The sequence below is a fragment of the Micropterus dolomieu genome, linkage group LG17 (assembly GCF_021292245.1).
Source record: "Micropterus dolomieu isolate WLL.071019.BEF.003 ecotype Adirondacks linkage group LG17, ASM2129224v1, whole genome shotgun sequence".
NCBI classification, from domain to species: domain Eukaryota; kingdom Metazoa; phylum Chordata; class Actinopteri; order Centrarchiformes; family Centrarchidae; genus Micropterus; species Micropterus dolomieu.
The window spans coordinates 24,942,845-24,966,453 of record NC_060166.1 but is presented as its reverse complement, the minus strand read 5'-3'; the positions used below and the strand labels follow the sequence as shown (position 1 = coordinate 24,966,453).

At 39.2% G+C, this 23,609-nt stretch overlaps 3 protein-coding genes across 12 annotated transcripts in view; 1 reads left to right on the top strand and 2 right to left on the bottom strand.

Annotated features, from left to right (window-relative positions):
- stx1a (syntaxin 1A (brain)) overlaps nt 1-12,038 on the bottom strand; it is a 72,985-nt gene extending 60,947 nt beyond the window's left edge. For all 10 annotated transcript variants that reach the window (XR_006828713.1, XR_006828714.1, XM_046073256.1 and 7 more), the window contains exon 1: nt 11,606-12,038. Coding sequence is in view for 8 of the 10 variants with exons in the window: in XM_046073256.1 (XP_045929212.1) it covers nt 11,606-11,635 (30 nt within the window). In the remaining 2 variants the exon portion in view is untranslated. The remainder of the gene's footprint in view (nt 1-11,605) is intronic.
- Nucleotides 12,039-12,498: 460 nt separating this feature from the next.
- bud23 (BUD23 rRNA methyltransferase and ribosome maturation factor) lies at nt 12,499-19,304 on the bottom strand. The gene is made up of 12 exons (XM_046073260.1): nt 19,115-19,304; nt 18,751-18,788; nt 18,060-18,155; nt 17,092-17,174; nt 16,060-16,156; nt 15,872-15,968; nt 15,729-15,779; nt 15,555-15,640; nt 14,513-14,558; nt 14,366-14,427; nt 13,375-13,464; nt 12,499-13,213 (listed from the first exon to the last, which is right to left on the bottom strand). The coding sequence occupies exons 1-12, from the start codon at nt 19,160-19,162 to the stop codon at nt 13,159-13,161; spliced, it is 849 nt and encodes a 282-aa protein (XP_045929216.1). The 5' UTR covers nt 19,163-19,304; the 3' UTR covers nt 12,499-13,158.
- Nucleotides 19,305-20,441: 1,137 nt separating this feature from the next.
- dnajc30b (DnaJ (Hsp40) homolog, subfamily C, member 30b) lies at nt 20,442-23,354 on the top strand. The gene has a single exon (XM_046073250.1). It carries the CDS (start codon nt 20,456-20,458, stop codon nt 21,602-21,604), a length of 1,149 nt encoding a protein of 382 aa, XP_045929206.1. The 5' UTR covers nt 20,442-20,455; the 3' UTR covers nt 21,605-23,354.
- The last annotated feature ends 255 nt before the right edge of the window (nt 23,355-23,609 follow it).

The following is a 23,609-nucleotide window of genomic DNA, read 5'->3' as shown; positions in this document are numbered from 1 at the left end:
TGAACGCTGTGAAGGTGTAATTCTATGTGCAATAAGAGGACATACAGACACAGAGTGTGTGTTGATGTGTAAGCAGTCAGTTATAACTCAGAATAAGAGAGAGTAGAGCAGTTCAGTAGAGACAGAAACCCATGTGGGCAGCACTTTATTGTCCTTTTATGTTTCCATATTAAAGCAGAACTGTTTCCTGCATCTTTGTATTACAGCCAATTCAAGCCGCTTCCTGTAGTCCCATTAGAAATGACTCATAAAAATCTGTGTCAACTGCACAGAGGAATAGGCTACTTAGAGTATAACCAGATTTATGATCATAATACAGCTAGGTAACATTCATAATGGATGGGTGCTTACTCATACACACACATAAACACTAGAATATTTGATTATTTATTAGTGTTTCCTACAGTAGACAAATACAAAGTTAAAAACTGAATCGTAGGCTCCATTTGCAAAGCCTTGCAGCTCAGACAGCATGTCTGCTTATAGTTCAGAGGAGACATGAAGAGGACAAGTTCAGGTCATTGACTATTGGGACCATGTCATTTGGTGATTTTGCACATTAAATAAAACTTGATTGATTGATAGGATCACTACACACACACACACACACACACACACACACACATTTATTCCCCTACTGTGAAGTTGTGTGAATCTTCACTAACACAAAACATAACATTGCCTCCCCTCTAACCATTGCCTTATATCGTGTTCATGTTTCCAGTACTTACAGTAATCACCAGTTTCAGATTTGTAAATGCGACACAAAAACTCATATTTTCCTGAAAGCTCCGATATGTCTAACTTTTTAACACAGAAATGCCTAAAAACTCACACAAATAAAATGCCTCACATTAACCAAAGTCTGTTTAATGTATTTTCCCCCAAATTCAATTGATATAGAGCTAAATTGTTAATGCACACTATCTTCATAGAACTGGGTTGAATTTTCAGATGACATTAACGCTCTTAAGTCAAGGGAACTTCCCCATCTCTACCCTCCATATAACGTGAAAGTGGCAGTAGCCTAAACTTAATTCTAACCTTGAAGGGTCAGTTCAGAAAAGTTACATGACACATACTGTATTTTCTCACTTACCTATAGCTGTATATCTAACTATGATGGAAACTTTGGTTTAATTTACCCAGCATCTGTTTATATTGCCTAACCCAATAGAGGGGAAAATAGGATTTCATTTGTGGTGCTCACAGATATTAAACATTAGATTCTGAAAATTTAACAATATTTTTCTTCCAAAATCTGTGTCTCTGGAACTCTACATACTCTACAGACCTTACAGAGACAGTTTTCATAGACATTATGGACAGCAAGGTCATCATGAATCATCCAGAGTAACTGATACATTGTTTCTGGAAAGACGCTTCAATGTTTTATTTTTCAAATGTAATTCTTTGATGCATTGAGTAGCACAAACAAATTTCTATTTCTAGAAATCTGTGTCAGAACTCTCAGAGACAGAAAAAAATAGTATTGTCAAATAGTAATGCATTCATTGTCATGCATTTGCAAAAACAACTTGTTCGCGACCGGGCAAATAAAACCAAAACTACCCATATGGCTTACTAGAAGTAATTAAGTGAGAAAATATATTTTTTTGTAATTTGGGTGAACAGGCTTTTTTACACGAAAACCAAGTCTCACTATCAAACAACCTTTGAAGAATTGAAGACTGGCAAGTGTCCTCGCTTTCCAAAAATATTAATACTCTCATCTAGTCCTCACAAAGACAGACATTCATCAGCACGTACGTATACACACAAATATAAAAAATAAATAAAAATAGCCATGGACATGCCTTCACCTAGTTGCTCCCATGCTCTCAAGCCCTTAGGATAATCACCACCTATAGGCTGAGAGACCTACAGTTCATTTGCAAGCAGGAACAGACCCACAGGAAAATGGATGTTCACTTACATTTTAAGCAAGAAGCTGATGCTTGTATGTGAGCAGTGACCCTGGGACGAGTCCCTTCCAACTTCTGAAAAACATGAAGTTGTCCCCCACAATAAATTATTTCTAAATAAATTAAGGGATTGAAAATATATATTTAATAGAAGCCATCTCCACTTTTGAAACAAATCAAAATTTTCAAATTTTGAAAATTAAGTGTCAGTTTACTTTATCCTAATACTACTTTTCCCAGATTCCATCTTTGTAGCAAGTGAGTTGTGTCTTCATTGAGTGAGTCTAGTGGCTTGTGACTGCTAAGTCTATAGGATAGTCCTGTGACAGATGCCTTGTAAGTAATTTTGTTTATAAAGTTTACCCATCAACACAATAAAAAGTTTAAAAACATAAACACACTGTTTAACACCTCAAGTGAATTATCCCCTTATCCCCTGCCAGAATCATATTTACAGCTAGCTAGCTAATGTTACATTGATCATACCTGTAAAACATCTAATAGCCAGGGCACGTATTTATTTGAACAGCGTAGCGCACCCGGACATTATTAGAGACAGGCGTTATATATTGTAGTTATATTAAATATAAAATTCAGAGACTCACCTTGGTTTGTGATGATGATTGTTTAAAGTGGATGGGAAGGAGCTACATCTTACACGGTAATGATTGTCTAGCTAACATAAACATTACTTAGCTATTTAAATGTGTGCTGGCTTGCATTAGCTAGGTACTGTGAACTTATGCTAACATTATAGCCTCCAGTGACTTTGGCAATGACTTTATTGAGTGCAAGGGTTGAAATGAATCTATGGGTAATCAGAAAATCCAACCAATGATCATGTAATTTTTGAGTTAACATATATATTAATAAAAAACTTGAATGGCTGATGGAGGAGAAGGACACAGTGTAGGGATATCGAGACAGGATAATTACACAAGGGAGCAGTGTGGGTGACGAGAGGACATAGGAAGTGATACAATGAGCCAGCCAAATATAAAACTCAGTCAGTTCCTTTCACGTAACTGTGCGGTCTCCTCACTGACACTAACACCAGGAGTGATCTTTGAAGCAAATCAACAAGTCTACTTCTTATGCCTTGTGCAGACTACACGACTTTCAGCGTTGGCCGATCGCAGTGCTGTTCACACTACACAACTTGCCGTCTTGTGACGGGAGTCTGAAGTCGTTGTGGCGTTCACACTACGTGACTGATCGGTGACAGGGTGACACACACTACACGAGCTGACAGCGGCTCTGTGACCCGATGCTGGTCTCCAAACCACGTTTTGTCAAGAAAACACATGTGAAAATTGAAACGGGAAATGACGCGAACCTACACACAAAACAGCTGTTGTTTGTTATTATAAAGATACCAATTTTAAAGACAAAAAATATGGGTGAAAGAATGGATTAGGTTGCAGGGATTGTCTGAGCTAGAGAGAGCTGGAGGTGAGTAAAAACTGTTTTGCATAAAAAAGTAGCTGCCTGCTCTCATTGGCTAGATGTGGATGTCGATGTGTCAGAAATGTGTCGGGGAGCCGTTTTGATGCCATCGCCGATTGACCGCTAATTTACCCCCGATCACCGAGTGAAGATGTACATGTTGCTGTACACTAACGAGCTGCAGGATTGCCGCCGGGGATTGGACCGACCAACGTCGCCTCCTCCTGTTGTCTGGCTGGGATCGATGATTGGCGCGGCCGGTGGTAGATTCCTCCAATGGAGTGACGGCAATTGATGGCGACTGCGGGTAAATAGTGTGTGTGGCTTGTCACCCGGGGCAGCTGTGATTTCCATTGATCGGTTTGCCTCGCTGTGTCAGGTTGTGTGAAGATATTGTACAAACACCAGTGTGTTATTATTAGTGAGATAATTGATGCAAACCTGTTTATGAAATAGGGCCCAGGTTTAGCTCCAAACTGATTTCGCTACATCTGTGTAGTTGTTTTGTGTTGGTGTCAATAGGTCGAAGGGTGCTGCTCTCCTTGCTTCTCTTTGGTTTCCATCTAAGGAAAATATCTGGCTCTTCAACTGCTAAATGCTCCACTATAATCAGCAGCTAATTGCTAACTGTGTCTGTCAGCTGTTTGGTGCTGAGCAGGTAATACACAGTGGGGTTTTATATGTTTTTAGAGATGTAGAGATATTGGAAACGATTTTGATGAGAGTAATGAGACTGAACCAAAACAGTCTATAGCGGCTTTAAAGACCTTCAACCGCCCAATTTAGAATATCTTAGCCTGTTTTCACATCTTCAAATTTGAAACCGCAAATTCAAATTTACCAGCAACCGAAATAAATCTGGTGTCATGCTTATTGACGGCTATTTCCAAGTTGGAAAAACAATCGCACCAATCAGATCTTTGCAGGCGTGATTAAGAAAGGGGGTGCCATCTTCCTGTGTCAGAGAAACAATGTGAATGAGATCAAGGGAACTGTAAATTGGGTTGCTGTAAATCAACTTATATAAGTAAGATTTTAGAATATTGATGGGAATTACGGCTGTTGGAAGGGTGGTGGATCTTACGGTTCCGTTCCATGTATTTTTACCTGTTACTGCGTTTTTTATATGGGGTTTTCCTTTCATACATATTCTAGTATCTAAAGCACAGATATTTTGCATTGCAGTGGAAAATAGATAGCCTAGGTTAACAAGAGGATTTTATCAGTCCTGCCCGCAGCGAGCAGGGTTCAGCAAACACACAAAGAAGAATAATGTGGGTGGGAGAAGAGATGAAGCACTGCCACCGCAGAGTCAAAGTGTGTGCATGTGCAACAATTTCCATTTCCTAACAATCCTCCTCAATGTCCTCCCCCTTTAATCATCTTCCCTTTTCTTTCTCATTCTCCCTGCCCGTCATTCTCTTGCCTCCGTCTTTCTCGGTCTCCTTCCTCCAGACTTCAGCTTCACTACAGAATCATTAATGCAGCTGGCCCACACAGAATGGACTCATTTACCTTTGTCTCGCTCTCCCTCCTCACGCCTTCACATTGTCTTTTCTTCTTTACCATCCCACTATCCTTCCTCAAGACCACGTCAACATTAATTTATCCAACAACACTTAAGACGCTTTTATGTCGTGTCCTGAGGTTAACAACAGCTTATTCTGCTTAACTTAAACTTTTTGATCTTCCTCATCCAATCTCTTCCTCCTTAGTTAATCCCAGATTGAATACCTCTTTTGCTCTTCCTCCCATTTTCATCTCTGTCTTTTATCCCTCTCCGCCCTCTGCCTTCCTCACATCTTTCTGACCTTAAACAGTGTAATCATCAAATTGACGCCATTTAAATACGCCTAAATACAAATTTACGAACTATGCCACTATTAATAGATTAAATAATTACTTGTAAATCGTGTGTTTCCACAAATCAATGATCATCAATTTCATGCCAGAATTCAAATGTCTGCACTCTCCAAGATAACTCTTTCTGCAGTAGGTACACAGATGAGATGAGTGACCTTTAGTCTTCTAGCACCTAATATGGGCGATGGGTACGGGTATGAATACATATTTTTCACACTGTTGAGGACGTTCATACATAAACTTGCCTGCCTTGCATGCGTGTAAGCAGCTGTGGATGGTCGGCTAGTGTTCAGCGTTGCAGGCGTGGGTGAGAAAGTGTCGTAAAGCTTCAATTGAACTCTAATGACAGATCACAGGCAGGGAAAAGAGCTGTGCTGTCACCACTTATGCCATGGCTTTTCCCAACCCCAGGCCATTTTCCTTATTCCCCTGTGGGATATATTCAGAGCCTCACTCTGTAACTCGCCAAATATGAAGGATTATGACTGCACCAATGCGCCACTAACACAATTGTAGATATGGGGGAAATGTAGCACAGAGTGAGAAGGATGTCAAGGAATGGCAAGGATGAGTAGAAAAAGAATCATGGCAGCAAGAGGGAGAGATGAAAGAGCTGTAGAACAAGAAGGACAGAGAAAAAACAAGAAAAACATCAGGAAAGAGGCAGAGATATAAAAATTTTAAAAAACTAAATATTATTTTCATTGAGTAATCAGGCTATTATTTTCACGATCACTTAATGTATGGTTCAAAATGTCACAAAAAAAAAAGAAAAAATACCCACATTTTTGTCTCAGTCAAACTCAAAGACATTCAGTTTTCTATGACATAAGAAAAAGAAAAGCTGAAAATCCTTGTATTTTTAATTATAACTGATCTTGTAAGTTGCTGGCAACTAATTGTCTGTCAAACAACTAATCAATTCATCAGCTGATTGTTTAAGCTCTATAATATATGCAATGGCTGACATAATTCAGAGAAAAGTACTGAGAAAAGGGGACTGTCGTTTCAGAAAAGGGCTGGTAGGACTTGCTGATTCTTATCCATCAGGAAGTAATGAGGAAATAGTGTGAGGAGTGCACAAAGTCTGCAGAGGACGGATAATGGGGTCCATAAATGGGTCAACGGAACGTCAAACTGCAGTCAAAATGTACATCTCTTAACCACGACCACAATCATTCTCTAGCCTTAATGTGACTATAATCAATACTTATTTATTAACAATGATTCCTTGCATGTGACGGAGATTATTAATAATGATGAACCCACAGAGAATTATCACCTCCTCTGCAGTTCCCTTCAGCTCTACTGAGCTCATTGTTTTGGTTTTTGGCTTGCAACTTTACTTTTTTGGTTCACTCTTGCTGCATGGTGTCATTTTCAGTCTCATCAGACAGCTATTATCAGGGAAAAAGCCCCAAGAAAACCATCATACACTAACTTTCCAGCACCAAACAGCAGACAGACCATCTGGTAAAAAGCCATATAAGTCCCTCTGGAGACCAAAAACAGTGGTATAAGATCGGGCAGTCAAATCAGAAAATGCTTATATGGGATGATGATGATGATTGGTGGCAAAAAATGTATTTTGTTTTTTACTTTGGCAGACCTGTCTAGCACTGGCGAAATTAAGCATATTGTTATAATAAAAGATCATCACCCAAAAAAGATAGACTACTTAGGGCATAATGAGGTCAATGACAGTTCACAGCCTTTATCTCCAAAAAGTATGTGATACTAGGCGTTATCTATGCTACTAAAGAACCACTCTGCTGCCATCAATTATAAGATGTGAAAGGGGAGGGCGGCACATTACAAATTAAATTTTATACAGATTAAATTTTAGAAGCAGTAACAAAGAAAACCCGAAGCTAATTCTCCCACAGCAGATGTGGAAGGTTTGATTACAGAATTTACTTATTATTAAGATCTCCATTTGCTGATGCCTCGGAAGCTTCATGAGAAGCACAAGAACAAACAACAAGATTTTACTGCACAGTCGACATTACAAAACCCATCAGCAGAAACTGGCATCACATTGATTTCAAAGAAAGACATCTCAAGAAACTATCATAAATACGAACCCTTATTTCATGCTTTACTGATATGGATAAGGATGGTGTACTGCACAACGGTTCAATGGAAATTCCATGCACACATTTCAGAAATACCTATTAGCAGCCGACAGATATTGGATATCACTGCATCTGTCACCTCATTTGCAAAGACAGACAAGTCCCTGGGGAAATGCCTGATCGGTCACACTCATTTCATGGCTCATTAATGCAATTTTACAGCCTTTATGTGTTGATGAATAATGTTTGTGAGTGAGTATGCCTTTCTCATTGTTACAGTGACAATATAAGTTGATAACAATGCATTTTGCCGCTACTTCCATACACCTCACCGCTGATTTTAAGGATAAAGGCTCATCTGTGGAGTTCAACCAGAAAGCTGCTGGTTTCACTACCAGTAAGCGAAGCGTTTACAAAGGCTCAAAGCTTAGAGCGAGGACAAATAAAACCTCTGACCCATAGGATCAGTGTTCAGTTCAACAGCAACCAAAGTAGCAACCAAAGTGGCTCCCCCCGCTCCCCCCCACTGCTGTTTGTGTCATTGAAGTGTATACAGCCAAGATCACATCAAGGACAGAATAAAAAGAGATGAGGTGACATGGAATAAAGTGGGATAAAGGGGCGATGGATGTGAGCAAAGAAAAAAAGAGAAGCGATAATGAAAGGAAACAAAAAGAAAAGTCAAAGACACACACAAGCCTCTCAGTGGGTGCTCCACATTCATCCTATTAGTTAATGTGTCACTCTAACGCCAAAGAGGCAGTGACAGTGAGTACCCCCGTCATACACACTCACAAATAGCTGCCTGAACCAATACTAACACTGACTAACAAGGCTGCACAGAGAAAACAGAAGGGAGAAAGGAAAGGAAAAATGGACAGGAGGACAGGAAGCCATTTGATAAATCACTGATAGGGAAAGAGCAAAGAGACATAATGGAGGAACTCCCCATCACTGAGAGGATGAAAGGAAAGAGCAGGTTATTATTAAAAAGAGATAGAGACAGGAAAAGGGGCAGATATGGTCAATCAAACACAGAGACAGAAAAAAAGACATGGCTGATTAAACACCAGGAAGATAAGCAATCACGTTTGATTGATAAAAGTTCCTATTGTGACTCCCCCGCCCTCCACTGTCTTGGAGGCTGTCCAGGTCACCCTCAGCGGGCAACTGGCTGACACATGAGGGTCGTCAGCATGGGCCCTTAGTGCTATAAAAGCTGGCCAATCATGTCTCTCCTTTCCTACAACTTACATCCACTTTGCGTCACCTTCTTCTTTTGCACCTCAGCACACATCTATGCCTTGCTTGTGTCATTGATATACCTCACTTCCACACCTCATTGTTCATTCAGGTTAACTTTAATTTTAAAAAATTATACTTGTTTTAAGTAAATATCTTGCGTACCTCCTTGTCACATTCCCTGAGCCTGTTTGTGACACTGTGGTGTGTGTGAAATCTGTAATAACCTCATCAGTGTGTTTTCCCTTTGGTTTCAGAGCTTGTGGGAGGCTGACAAACTCAACCTATCTGTGCCATCTGTCATTAAATCACTGCTTTGCCAACTGGGGGTGATGGGACGAGGTGAGGGGAGAGTCTGTATGGCCATTTTAGTTATTGAAACTGCCCATTTTTAGGCAGCAAGCTAATGAGCTACTTGGAAGAGCGGTGTTGTAGGCAGGTGTTGAGCTCATAAAGTAGCTTTATGTGCATATGGGCAATGTTGGAGCTGAACCTCACACAAATATGAGCAAAACTCAATTTCCTGCCAGAATGACACACAAGCACATGGGTGAGTAAACTAGCAGGGTGACTCTACAAAAATACACATGAAGACACGGGAGCAACAAATTCTGTGAAGCTCAGTTTTCTTCTTTTGCTGCTCCCCAGCTCTGTTTGTACGTTAAAATAATGATTTTGTAATATCTATGTAATTTGTTATTTGAAGCTAATTATTCTCCCATTTAAGCAATTGGCAAATGTAGCACAAAACAAATACTTTCACAATAGAAGAGCAACAAACTAATGACAACATTTAATTGAGAACAAGTCTTCCCTAAATAGAGATATGCTGATCAGCACAGATATTGGCAAGATATCATTATTTGTTTTGTCAGTGTCATTATAAATTACACAAAGACGGCTCTTGCTCAGTGGCAATTCACTGAGGTCTTTGTGCTGCTTTTAGTTTGGTCCCTCATAAGAGAGCAGTTTGCCTTGGGAGATCCTATCAGGCCAACAAAGTTCTGCGTCACAATAAGGGGAAGATACTTGAGGGGACTCTCCAAAATCCCCAAATCTTATTCAAAATGATTAAAACTATAAAATGGAGACAGTTGCACAAGTCTGCAACTCAATGTCTGTGCAAATATTTTTGATTTAATGACAAAATTTCAAAGTAAAAAATGTAAAAAGTGTGGTGTGACCTAGCTTCAGGTGATGGATGCTATAATCAAATCACTGAGTACACCTTTAATGTCAAACCCAATGTCAAAAACTGAACTAAAGTGTCAGTACTAAGCCATTGAGCTCACACCACTAAATCTCAGCAGTGTCATTGACACAAGTTACAGCATTTTTCCAAACTGAAGCTGGAGCTCAAAATATTTTGGCCCCTTTAGAGCTAAAACAGTTATTGAATTAAATAACAGAATTGTGAGAGCGTGAACATTTGCTACGTTCTTTGTTTTGTATCACTGTAAATTAAATATCTTCAGATTTGTACTATTGGTCAGACAAAACAACATGTTTGAGATGTTGAGTAATGCACTTGTTAGACACATTTTTCACTATTTTGTAATACAATTTAGTAAAAAAAAAAAAAAAAAAAAGAAATATTACTCAATATTGAAAATAATTAGTTGCACCCGCAGTCCATTGCTCACAAGTTCAGAGCTTTTATCCAATCACAAATGTGCTGTCCCGACCCACTGAGACATCTACATCAGATTCACAAATCTGCATTAACATGAGGCTGTAAATAGATAACAATATTAATCTAGCGCTGATGGCAAATAACAGTCTGTGATTTGCAATTTGCTTGAATATTATTTGGTCAGAAATTGCCTGAAATTGGTCAGGCTGGAGCCCCTCCAGCAGCCATTTCTCAGACATGAAAGATATGATCAAAACTAATGAAAGAAAATAGTCTGCTGACAGGTAATTTCTGTCAAACCTGAATGACTGAATGCTGGTTGAAGTTTCTTACTGAAGATGGTGAGAGAGATTTAGGCAATTTCTCTGTCTCTCTCAATTGTACAACTGCATCCTTCCAGCACTGGGAGAAAGCAACATGGCAGGCTGGAGACACACCTCTTTCAAACACACAGACACACACACATGCGCGTGCACACACACACACACACACACACACACACACAGAGTTGGCTGGGCTGGGTTGTCTCCCTTGAGGCCAATTCATAGCTGGATCTTCACTAAAAACTGAGGAGTCTTAAATTGTTTCCCCTCTCTCCTCAGTTCAACTGCCAATTACTGGATCCAAAGATGTAAAGGCTTTATTTTTATGATTAGAGAATGTAGCAGAGCTATGGAAAAGTACAAAATATATTTTTTTCTTTTAGAATTTTTAAATATTTTTTAAATGGCCTTTGACGAGCAGGGGTCCGACCTTCAACAGGGCAAGCTGGGATCTTTTTATTTTTTTTTCTTCCCCAATCACACGCCCATAGTTGGCCTAATCGATCAAACCACACACACACACACTAATTTATTCACATATTTCCACATAAGCTACATAATTTGCAATCTCACGCTTTCTGGACAACAGTTAAATTCTCAAAGATTACAAAAATGCTAAAATGTGACACTGAATATTAAATGAATGACCTTATCGAGATGAAATACCATTAGGTCTAACTACAAAGTGTCTAGTGTATCAAGTCCCAGAGACATCCTCTAATAGCCCAGAAATTGCTTAAAGAATACAAGCAGGGAGATCAAAGTAATTTTTTTCTTTGAAGAATGAGAAGAAAATTACTTTTATGTTGATTAAAGCTCAAATCATTCATCTGTGGCTGGATTTTTATTCTGCCTATACACAGTCAAGCTTGGCAGCAATTTGCGCCTGTTTCCGGTATTAAAACAGAACATTTCAGCCTCCATCAGGCCCCCCCCTCCCTCCAAGAGTCACAACTGTTGCTCCATCAGCGCACCCAGCTCTGTAGATCTGTGCTTTCTAAATACACGACTAGGCTGGATGGATCATGTAGCCATGTTCAAAAGGCATCTCTTCACAGAACAGGTGGATCCTGGCCAAAGAATCAAACAGCAACTTACATGTTTAAGTTCTTGCATGCGGTCCTTCATGGTTCCGGTAAATCACTTATTCCTTTCAGTTCCCTCTGTCTTGTGGATGTGAGATGACGGAGCTGCAGGGCGGAGACCGACAGGATGATGTGAGACCGACCGAGGCGAGGATGCGCTTCTGGCCGCGATTTCCCCCTTTGGTTTGGATGCTGGGATGGTGAGACCACTTTACGGAGCCGGGTGACGCGCAGTAAAGGTAATGCGAGGCCTTCTGACGTTAACCCATTACATACCCTCAACTTCCTCTTCAATCCGCAGTAATTGACCTTTTTGTGGTTTTAAATAGGCTAAACCACCTCTCCAAGTTTCGTTTTGCTCCGTTAAAGTCAGTCTAACAGGTTGAAGGCTGCTTTGATAAGAAATGATCACCTCTGAGCGTCTGGCTGAGCGGCGAGATTGTGTTGGATTTGGTTATCGATTGAACAGGTTCAGAGATGACGCCCAGGTGGTTTCCATTGTGCCAAGGCGCACAGCGACCTCTGTCGGTCACACGCGGTGCAGACTGTATGGAAGCAGCAGAAGAGCTCGCGAGTATTTTGGAGTTTAGGATTTAAAAAATAACGTGTGTCTTACACATATGTCTTACATTTCAGTTCACAACTCTGCAGAATAGTAAATAATTATGTTTTAGATGCCTTCATATTCCCATTTGGGGCTTTTAATCCGACCAGCAATCTTTTTATCCATTCATGTAGTGTTTTTAACCTGTGCAAATAGAGACTAAACATCCATTTGAATTACCTTATCAGTAGTCTGCATGTCTTTATTAGGTTATACAGCAGGTCTGTTGAGTACTATTCTACTGATAAGACAAACATCAAACAAACAAAACATACAAAAATGAATTTCCCAAAAGGATAAAGTTGAATAATATAATAGTTGCAGCACTGTTATTTTATTTGAAAGTCCATTTAGTTTAATGTTCCCCTTATGACAGCGCCCTTTTCTTCATACTCACTCTCCCCTTTTTGTAATGTTCATTAACTTAATGGACAGCCAGTTTGTCCAGGACCATCACACAAATGTGAATATGTATCATTGTGCATTTCTATTTTGCAGCGTGGTTTTCACTAGTACATGGAGTCTGCTTTTCTTCTATTTTCTGGAAAATACAAAAACAGTTAATATAATACTCTTCTTTCTTTGTGCACTTGTAATTGAGAAAATACTGCATGTTAAAAAAAATGTTTTATTTCTATGACATTGATGGTGCTGTCAACTGTGCACATTGTGTTACTAAGTAGTACATACTTACAGACATGTGAGTAGTACACGTCTGTCCATGTACTTGGTGTCTTCCAGCCAACATGAACATGGAGAGTGAAATCTTACCACCATTTGTGAGAAACAAACTGACAAACCCTCAACTGATTATAAAAAGGATTGGCTGTAATAGCGTTTTTCTCTTGCATCTCAATTCAAGAGTTGAAAAATTAAGTCCCAACACTCTCCAGTTCCAGAGGTGCTTATGAGCGAGGTGGTACATACGAAAGCTAATGAAAGCACAGCTGCATGAGTAAGAGCTAGAAATGAGGTCTCCTCTGACGTCCGGTGTACTTTGTATCGGCTCGAACCTCCCTGCAGGCCAACAAACACACAGGGGAGAGAGAAGCCAGTGTTATAGAATACAGCTAATTAGAGGTCATTCAGTTAAACTTAAGTACATCACATTATTTAGAACATCAAAGATAGATAAATCAATTGTTCTGAAAGAGATTAAAATACGTTCACACACATACCGTCCCTGTCTTCTCCTCCTTTCCTTCTTCTCAAAGATCCAGTCTCGTCCCTTCTTCACTGATTTCCCCTTCATGTTTTTGAACCGGCATCTTCACAAAGACAAAATTTGGCAGATCAGTCTGTTTAAAATGCACCTCATCACAAACCGCATCCAAAACTCTGCCTCTGATGCAAAATGTGTCACATGTCCAGTCTCTTTGTGGAACTATGAGGAGAAACTTCAACATCCATATGTAAAAGGAAGGAAAAGCTGCCGGACAGAGTTTTAAGTCAGGCAGGACGACGGCCCTTTTTAGATTTCTCTCGGTCTTTTGGCTTCATCAAAGCAGGTATGACTGAACCTGCACGTATCATGGCCAAGACCTGCTTCCTATGCTAAAGGAAAGGAAATGGCTGGTGTAATACAAATCAATGACGAAATAGAGATTATACTAATCAGAATAAAGTAGGGCAACAACAATGATTATTTTCATTTTCGGTTAATCATTTTGTCTATAAAAAGTTGATAATAATAATAATAGGGAAAAATGGTGATCCCAATTTCACAATATTCAAATTACTAATGTTGTCCACCCAACAGTCCAAAACCCATATGTTCAGTAATACTATCAGAAATGTTATTGAAAAGCAGCAAATTCTCACATTTAAGAAGGTGAAACCAGCAAATCATTATAAATGATATAATTAACCAAAATTTTCAAATAATTCAGTAACATGTACGTGTGTTAAAATGCAATATATTTGGGGTATCTGCTTTGTGCGCATTTTCAGCAGTAAGCACATTAAGAAACAAAAATATTTGAACAATTTTCATCTGATTCTCAAATGGCCTCAGGCTGCATCTCATCACATCTTTCTGAATAACAAACAGCAACAAACAAATAATCCAGATAAACTCTGACTGAAAAACTCTGCTACTTCCAACCATGTAAACAGATTCAACAAACTATCACAATAATCTGAGAGTCACCCTGCCGTGAATATCTTTACCTTTGTCCTGAAAACTGGACCTGGTTTGGAACCGCTCTATCTGAAGTTTCTGATCCCAATCCCTGAAATTAACAAAAAGACGACAGCGGTCATAATGAAATGCAGACATCTACAATATCCACCAATGGCAATTCCTTTGTTTCTTACTTTGGGGAGGACTCCTGTTGCTCCAGCAAACAGACATAGGAAGAACCTGGAAACAAACAAGATGTATGTGTGCGTGAAAGGGTAAATCAGGCAAACCGCTTTAATGTGAGATAATTCATCACGAGGCTAATGTGACAACAACAGTCAATATGAATGCAACACTGTTCTAATTAGCCTTGTGTTGCAAGTACACAGCTACTAATTTCACAGGCTATTAGGAAGGAATCAATTGCAAATGGCTGCAGCTGAACAGTGCAGTACAGTTGGGCAAGTTACTTCCAAAATGTATTGGAACATTATAGATTACTAGTTGCGTTCATTTGAGAGTAATTAATTATATTACAATATTACTGTCTCTGAACTGTAATGCTTTACATTACTTTGGAGTTACTGTCACTGCTATTTAATTGGCACATTATTCTGATTAGTAAGATGTGCTGCATAGTTGGGTTCTAGTGATGCCCAGAGTTATATCCGCGGATCAGGTGGGTCTTTGTCATAAAAATTTAAGCATTTACGCATGAAGTACAGCACCATTACGTCATTTATTATTTGAATCCTCGTCAGGATCGACACTCCGACAGGATCGATCATGATGAACAGACGGCAGTCTCTCTAATCATGAAAGCAATTTATGGTTTTACACAGTCTATGGTTAAAGCACAAACACAGCCTATAGAAATCTATTTACGCATGATCCATCACAGGAGCTACCATCTTGTTAAGAAGAGCCAAGCTCCCCCATAGTTTGCACACTGCCTACAATCTCAACCATCGGATTCCTGCAACAGGAAATAATATTACTATTTTACTGATGGATTAGTTTTCTGGTGCCGAAATGTTTTTCGGTGTTGGTGAATTACTAAAAAACAAAACACCACTTAATTTTGGGTTAAAATGCGTTATAACATGCGTTACTGAGATTGTAACGGGTACAATATTACCGATTTTTTATCATTCTGCTTTGCTTTTGTAACACGTTACTCCCAACACTGCAGTTGAACACATCAAAATAACAGTGCAGCCTCTGAAAGATACTGACTTTTTTGCCTTGCTGCTGTTGGGGTAATCCACCACCATGCCTCCACTGAAGCCTGCCTTCATGGCCTGCGTCGTGATCAGCTCAAGCTTTAGAGAGAGAAGAAGACTGAAGGTGAGTAAGGGAATCTGGAGAAAACTTCCGATTTTACATCCACTGTCCAAAACGTTGTTTCACCTGTTCCGAGTTCTCTGGATAAAGCTGAAAAACTGCACGTGCGCCTCTTGACTGGAAGACAAAGAGCAAGGAGAAGTTAGTAAAGGTCGTCACCATAAAATATGATGATGAATTTTTGTTGAAGAAGTGAACAAGAGTGTTACCAGAGAGGAGTACAGCGTACTAAAGAAGGTGTAGAGTCTCTTTGGAGGACTATGTGTCCGCTTGTCTGCATTGCAGAGCCACTGCAGGGCAGAGATACTGATAGGGAAAAAGCAAAAGATAAAGTCAGAGATTATTCAAAATGAATCCAGGGAAAATTCTTGCAACATAAGCATGCTGTGTTCTTCACCTGATGCAACCGTCAAAGGTGCCGGGACGAAAAGGCATCCCCTGGCCCATGTCCCCCACTAAAAGGTCTCCCTCTACTTCTCTGTCCAGTGCAACATCTGTCACAAGGAAGGCATTTATACTTGATCAACTGTTAAGTTAAAATGTAAAACTTTTTGTAAAAAAGTGCATAAAAAGATTTACATAACATTTTTTAAACTTGGTCTCTCTAAGTCACATTACTAATCATTCAATTTCATATAAGGAACATTGAAACAACCACCACAAAACAAATACCACCTTGATGAAGGCAGGAAAGCCAAAAATGTCTTGATGGACTTGCATTTAAGCTGACATTGGTTTACACCTCACTGTGTGTTCTCAAAGTTAGATAAAATTGATCTCCAGAGGGGAGATTCAAGTGTTGCAGCAGCACAAGGACAAAAATAAGATCCATAGAGAAAGTAAACAATAAATAATTAGAAGTACAAATAATAAAATAATAGAAATAAGAACAGAAACTATACAAAAGGAAGTGAACTAAAGATGGCTGGTCAGAGTGATTGTGATAGCCTGTGGTCTCCACTGCTGTTGTACAGTCTGATGGCAGTGCGCGCAAATGAGCACCTAAGCGTTTTGCATCTGAGATATCATGGAAATTAAAATGCAAAGCCAAGTGAGTGCCTGGAGCCTTTTTTTAATGCTCAATAACATGTGTCTGGAACAGCTGGAACATTTTGGGAATATATTCTAGTTCTAGCAATATTTTAACAAAGACAAATGTTTTCACGCAGTGTTGACATGACAGATTTAGAGAAATCATTTGTGATATCACTACAACAGAGCAGATAGATAGATAGATAACTGTTCATTTCCTTCAGTCTAGTATTCTTCAGTCTAACCATTTCAGAAAGTTATAATTTAACTTGAAAGATAACATTTAAACCTCTTCACATTATTAAGACCAAAATCCCACATGATATTTAAGATTATATCACAACATCAGAATCATATCATGAGGCTCTAGCTTCTCATGCTAAAGTTTCAGACTAACCCAGCATTGCGGTGCTGATGTCGATTCCAATCCAGTAGTGTCCCTCCTCTGACAGGTAGTCTCCACTGAGACCAGAGCCGCACCTGAGAGACAGATAGTCACCTGAGTCCTTCGCATCACGGGAAAAACATCTGACCTTTGGGACTTTGAGGTTTAAGGATGCTTAATGTAATCACCTTTATTATGAAGTGTATATGTACCCTATAGTATAACTATGTTAAAGAAAAAGTTTTCATTGTTTTAAATTGCCTTATGTAGGGAAAAACATTGCCTACGAAAAACATCATTTGCACAAGGGACATCAGGTTAATAGCTTGTTTTTGTGAACTCAACTGACGCAGTTTAGAAGTACGCCATGCTGTCTACGTAGCTGTAGTTTTTTTTTTTTTAGGGGTTTATATTAGGGAAAGGAAGGAGGTGTTCCTCAGACATTTCCAGAGGGTTTGAGGAATCATCTCCGACAAAGTTGGTCAGTTATTTCTCTTTAGGAATTCGGAATAATAATTCAAATATCATTGAATATCAATATAATCTCAAGTTAAATGTTTACTAAATTTAGTATAACTTCAGCTAAATTGAGTGACTTTGAGGATTCTTGAGTAATCTTTAGGAATTATCTAGGTTCTGAAAAGGAGGATAAAACTCTCCATTAAATTGACATTACCAAATTTGGTCTTAACTCTACTTCTATTTATCATTTTATTTTATTAATTGTCTTTAATTATAACTTTATGTAATCCATATTAATTGTATATTTAATAAATTATTGAAAATTTAAAAGCGTCCTATTGATTTTGTGCCTCTTGTTTATTGCACGAGGGAAACCGGGACAGAGAATAAGGACCAACAAGGCAACACTTAATCTAACTATGACTTTGTCCATGACAAGATGACAGAAAAAGAATATTATTCATTTTTACTTTAAGTGCCGTTTTAATAGTGCAATACTGTCAGTTTCACTCACTCACCCTACATCTAGCAGGAAGCAAGGCTGTCCCTCTGGCAGGTTTAAAAGCTCTACAGCTCTCTCTGACATCTGGGTCTGGATCTCAATCATTCGGGAGCTGTGAAGCAGCAAAACACAAAAACTTTGGTTAAAGTTGTAGATGTGACCTCTGGCAATGAAAAGACATTCTGTAAAACAAACAAACTCAACATTTACATGTGGCAAACTGCCATCATCTACCAGACAACCGAAGCAATCTTTCTTCAGCTAGCAATTTTTCTAGAGCAGGTCTGCAGAAACACAACTGGGAATGCTGCATCCCATTTTTCATCTAAAGGGTAAATCCCACATTGAGCCAACTTAAAGGTGAAAGTAATTTATACACTACAACCACAGAAATCTGTATATTTAAGTTGGAAATTGGAGTTGATAATATATTTGTATTGGTGACTGAATGACTAATGTCTAATATCACAGGAAAAATCTAAAATAGTTAAAGTGTTAGTAGGAGAATGTAACCTGTCTATGAAGCAGCTCTTGTATTTACTTACTACCGACTCTACAATGTGTCTTTTTAAAGAAAATTAAATTCACAATAGACCTAACTGCTCATTATTATAGGAAAAAACTTATTTGTTGGCAGATATCCCCTTCAAACATAGCGACCACAGTGACAAGTAAGGAAGTTATGCACAAATAACCCTCATACTCACTTCTGAGAGTATTTCTTCGCCTCGACTTCATTGTAGAACTGCGGGAATAAGAGCACATCGGATTAACACATAAATAAAACAATTCACAACATCGGCTGTCAGCTGACTCCACTGTAGCTTCAGTTTGAGCCTCTCATGAATCATCATTACATCCCATTTCAAAACATGTCAGACATAAACTAGCACACTAGAGCTAATTCAAGTATTACAAATAAACAACCGAGTAGTTAGTTTCTCGTCTAGTCAGCATGTATTCAATTCCCTGTTAAAACGCTGGTAATGCTCCTGCTGAAACATGAAACAGGTAGCTCGGACGTTACAGTTAGCCTAGCAGCTAAAAACTAAAATAAACCGCGTCACTGACCACATCTGGAGGAGCTGTGTGTTCAGGCCGTCGGCAGTTGGAGGTCATGGCTGTCTCTGTGTGTATGTCGGTATCACAGGATGAGGAGTTAATTTGTATAATCGGTTCATAAACAAGCTAAATGTTGTGGTAGCAGACCGTCCACACGTGAAGAATACTGACGTCACACGCAAGCGACGTAGACGTACTTCTTCGTCAAGTTTAATAAAGCACACCAGAAAAAAACAGAAGCTTATATCGCCACCTACTGTGCGTCTAGGTAAACATTACAGGTTTCTTAGCTAAAAGCAATTTCTAATTATTTTGCTTACGTACAATTGTCTGCTGTTTCCATCACTTATGTCATGTTGATCACAATGTAGTATACTGGTAGTATACTGGTATAGAATATTCTTAACCCCCAAAACATTTAGGCACAGGTTCATTGCATAAGTCACTACATGCAAAATGGTTGAATACGTTGTCATAATAATAATTTTCTAAACATGTCTATCAGACTTCTTTTGTATATGGCATCTGAATTGATGAAGATAAATGTTGTGATGTGGATGAGAGTCTGTGATGTGACAGACAGGAATGTCTGCTTAAGTTGTGCCATGCTTACATGTCTTATTTTGTCATTTTTACCATTGAGCTATGCAGTGCTGTAAAACAGTTTTGTCTTTTTCTTTTACAGTACAAACAGTAAAAGCACACCTGTGAATCCTGTCCAATCTCATGCAATGTATAACTTTGTACTGTTGAAATTGATATGCCATATTGAAAAAATGCAGCATTGTGCATTTTCATATGTTGTCATCAAAACCTTAGCTATAGTTTACATCAGAAAATACTTAAAGAGTACACTGTTATATTGACAACATGGATAAACATTTGGACTATCTTGTTTGTAAACAATGACACAAGGATGTAGCATGCTTTGACACCTAATTATATAATTGCAAATGTATTATATAAACACATAATGTCTAACATAAACACATTTTTTGATAATAGTTTTTATCAACCAACACACAACACAAGAAAATATTACACTGTATTGAAAATCAAGAATTACATTTTTGGTGGCCAATCATTCATATAGGCTAATCTTCCCAAGAAGACCTGGATGACATCAAATTAAAATAGGCCTAAATCCGCAAAGATACATTTATTTTTATTAGAAAAGCCCATCTTAAAAGTTTCTTATAACATGTGAGCCAAGAAATATGTAACTCTTCACCTCCCCGTTTTCTACAAAAACTATTGGAAGTATTTCCTGTAAACATTGACTCTTATTGGTTCCTCGTCGTGTGACGTTACCGGATACAGCAGCGGTTTTCCGGCTATGTTGTCAGTAAAATGGCAGAGGTCGGACCGAGGCTAGGGAGCGGAGTTTACCGGCTGTCCGCTCTCAGAAACACCGGAGAAAGTTCCGGATCTCTGCTGGTGAAATGCACCTTCAGTGACAGTCGGATAAAACAGGAATCAACCCGGGATTCGCGTGACGTTCAGTCAGTCAAAAGCAGATCAACACGACGCAAATCAGGGAAACTTTCCAGAGTGACAGCAAGTCAACAGGAAAATGGAACTTTGTGTTGTGCTCCGTCTTTGGAGCTGGATTCATCCCGTTTTATTGGGTTTGTTCAGAGTTTCCAAGCTCATAAAGCAGCCCTGTACCTCTCAGCAAGACTGCAGCCTCTCCTCCAGGAGAAGCTGCTGCCTAGCAGGAGGACAGCTTGGAGCAGAGGAGCTGTTTCCCTCAGCCCTGACACCTTCAGGTCCCCTCAGCAGCTCAGAGCCTTCTGCACTGTTATCTTCATTCTGGCAGAGCAGGGGTCAGAGAAGCCAGGGGGTGGACTGAGGCGTCTGAAACTACACCCTGATACCCTACAAGCATCTACAACTACAAGAAGCTACAGCTGGAGGAATGACAACAACTCAAAAGATACTCCTGTTCTGTACAGAAGCAGGACGGCCTATTACGATATCCTCAAAGTGTCTCCCGTTGCCACACAGTCCCAGATTAAGACGGCCTACTACAAGCAGTCCTTTATCTACCACCCAGACAAGAACCCAGGGAGCAAGGAGGCCACCCAGCGCTTCTCTGAGATCAGCGAGGCCTACACAGTGCTGGGCAACATCAGCCTGAGGAGGAAGTACGACCGGGGTGTTCTGAGCCAGTCAGACGTTCAAAGTGCAGGGAGACCGCCCTCAAAGGAGACCACCAGCAGATCCTCAGCCTCCCCGCAGCAGCAGCAGCATCAACACAGAGCCAGGCGGTTCTCCCAACCGGGAGGGAAGACCATGTTTGATTTTGATGCCTTCTATCAGGCCCACTACGGGGAGCAGCTGCAGAGGGAACAGGACATGAGAGCCAGGAAGCAGCGCATGCAGGAGAAACAGAAGGAGAATCTAAGCAGGTGGAGGCAGTGGAAAATGATGGAGATGACTGTGGCAATGCTGCTGGCCATGGCAGGCCTACTTTTTGTCAACATCAGCAGGCCCTGAAATAGAAGCAGCAGCCGGACACGTCCCTATTGGGGGTTGCACGTTAGGACTCTCAGGAGGGAGGGGGGTGGGGTGCCACCTCAGACTGTTTTGCAATTTTTGCACAGTTTCTGGCAGTTGAAGAAAATTATTTTGTGTGTTGCAGGAATAAACAAAAGCTCACTGTTTTTGTTAGAGGCCATAGAAAGTCTTGTTATTCATAAGTATTGCCTCATCTAGAAAGCAGTGCTGGATCAAAAAACTGTAATGTCAATTAGAAACTGGAAATCTGCAAACCACATTGCAGGATTGTGGGATTATTGATTCCTTCAAGGATTCGAGCATATAGCTCTTTGATGAATCACAAGGGCACCCAGTGTGTGGGTGATAAGATATCATTCACATTAAATGTTTTTTTTTTAAAACATTCATATCATCACAATCTTGGAAAAGTTCATGCTTACTTGCAACCATTGCAGGACCTGAGGACCTGATGTGGACGTCTCATCGCAGGTTTAGTCTTTGTACCATCAACAACTGTTGTGAAGTTTCTGTGTAAATCATAATTTATTTACTTTATATAAGTAGTGACAAGTATGAAGCGGAATAACCTTTTTGGCAGCTTAAACCAAAGTCTGTCAAAGTGCTGCACAAGGATGAAGAAAATTTCAATGTTTCATACTGAACAACACAATTCCTCTGGTTCTGTAAAGTAGACTAATTTTGAACTGTGCACTTTTAAGATGATCTATTTAAAAATGAATGCACATTTTTGACACCTTCCAGGTGTTTAATTGTGTATATCTGTATGTACTGTAAAAATAAGGTGCCACACAAGGGCAACTGTATTAAGCAAATATAAAAAAAAAGTTTGATTCATATGTCTTTCTTCTGAGTTTTATTTATCAATGTAAATATGTAGTTGCAATTAGTGAGCATTTTATGTCCTTGGGTGTTTTTTTTGTCGTTGTTGTTTTCCAGTGTTATAAGATCTGACCTCTACAGGGCATTTTAATGATCTATGTGTTACAACTGAAGGCCCAAGGAGCTCAATGTGCTTAAACTCTGCAGTGGTGAAAAGAACATGAAGTATTTTTACGCAAGTACTGTGTAGTTAAGAATACTTTTGAGATACTTGTACTTAATGTAAGTTTTTCAGTGTTCAGCTACTTCCTACCCTTTTTACTAAATTTAACAGCTGCAATTACTTCTTACAGATTAAGATGTTACACACAAAACATATGATCACATATAAAATGACCACACATTCATTTCCTGCAACAACCACCTTTTATCAAGTTATTTTAGTCAACGTTATTTAGTGCAACCTCTTTTCTTTGCAGGTTTCTTAATTGTAGAGCCACGACACACCACATATTGTCTGAAGATACAATCAGTTATTTGGGAGGTTCATTTGAATTAAAAACAAGTTGAAGAGCATAATTATATAATCTACACACTGTATAACACAATTAAATGGCTATTCTATAGTACTTCTATTTTTTAAGCTTTAAGCACATTTAGCCCATGATACTTGTGTGTATTTTTACATTGTTGTATTATTACTTTAAGTAAAGGATCTGAGTACTTCTTCCAACTCTGAAAGTCTATGTGGGACGATATTAATGCATGTTATGGAAGTCTCAGCCTGCAGTGAAATGCTGTTGCTGTTGTTTATTTTGTCTATCTCCCCTTAAGATGCTAAATATGAGAAACAAACCTTGTGAATGTCTGTGACTGAAAGTGGTCAATACAAGTCAAACACTTTAAACTGTGACCTTTGAATGTGGTTCGCTAGCACTAATACTGAATGTATTACAACTCAAATTGTGTTCACATTAGGGCCTAATTATGGAACATATGCTGACCCTGTTTTATTTAACATAACTGAAACAAAAGAAAACCACACGGCAGATGAATGAATAGAGATGAGATATTTTTATCTCTGCAGACCGGTGCCCCATAACTCTAAATACTTTTATCGGCTTATGTAACACTAAAGCTCTTGACTTTTCTGAGCCTTTAA

Excerpts from the sequence above, each read along its gene's own strand:
- dnajc30b (XM_046073250.1), top strand. The coding sequence starts at position 20,456 with ATGGCAGAGGTCGGACCGAGGCTAGGGAGCGGAGTTTACCGGCTGTCC.
- bud23 (XM_046073260.1), bottom strand. The coding sequence starts at position 19,162 with ATGACCTCCAACTGCCGACGGCCTGAACACACAGCTCCTCCAGATGTG. Across the intron at positions 18,156-18,750 it reads GCGAAGAAATACTCTCAGAA|CTCCCGAATGATTGAGATCC; the intron begins GTGAGTATGAGG and ends GCTGCTTCACAG. Across the intron at positions 14,428-14,512 it reads CAACAGGAGTCCTCCCCAAA|GGATTGGGATCAGAAACTTC; the intron begins GTAAGAAACAAA and ends TGTTAATTTCAG.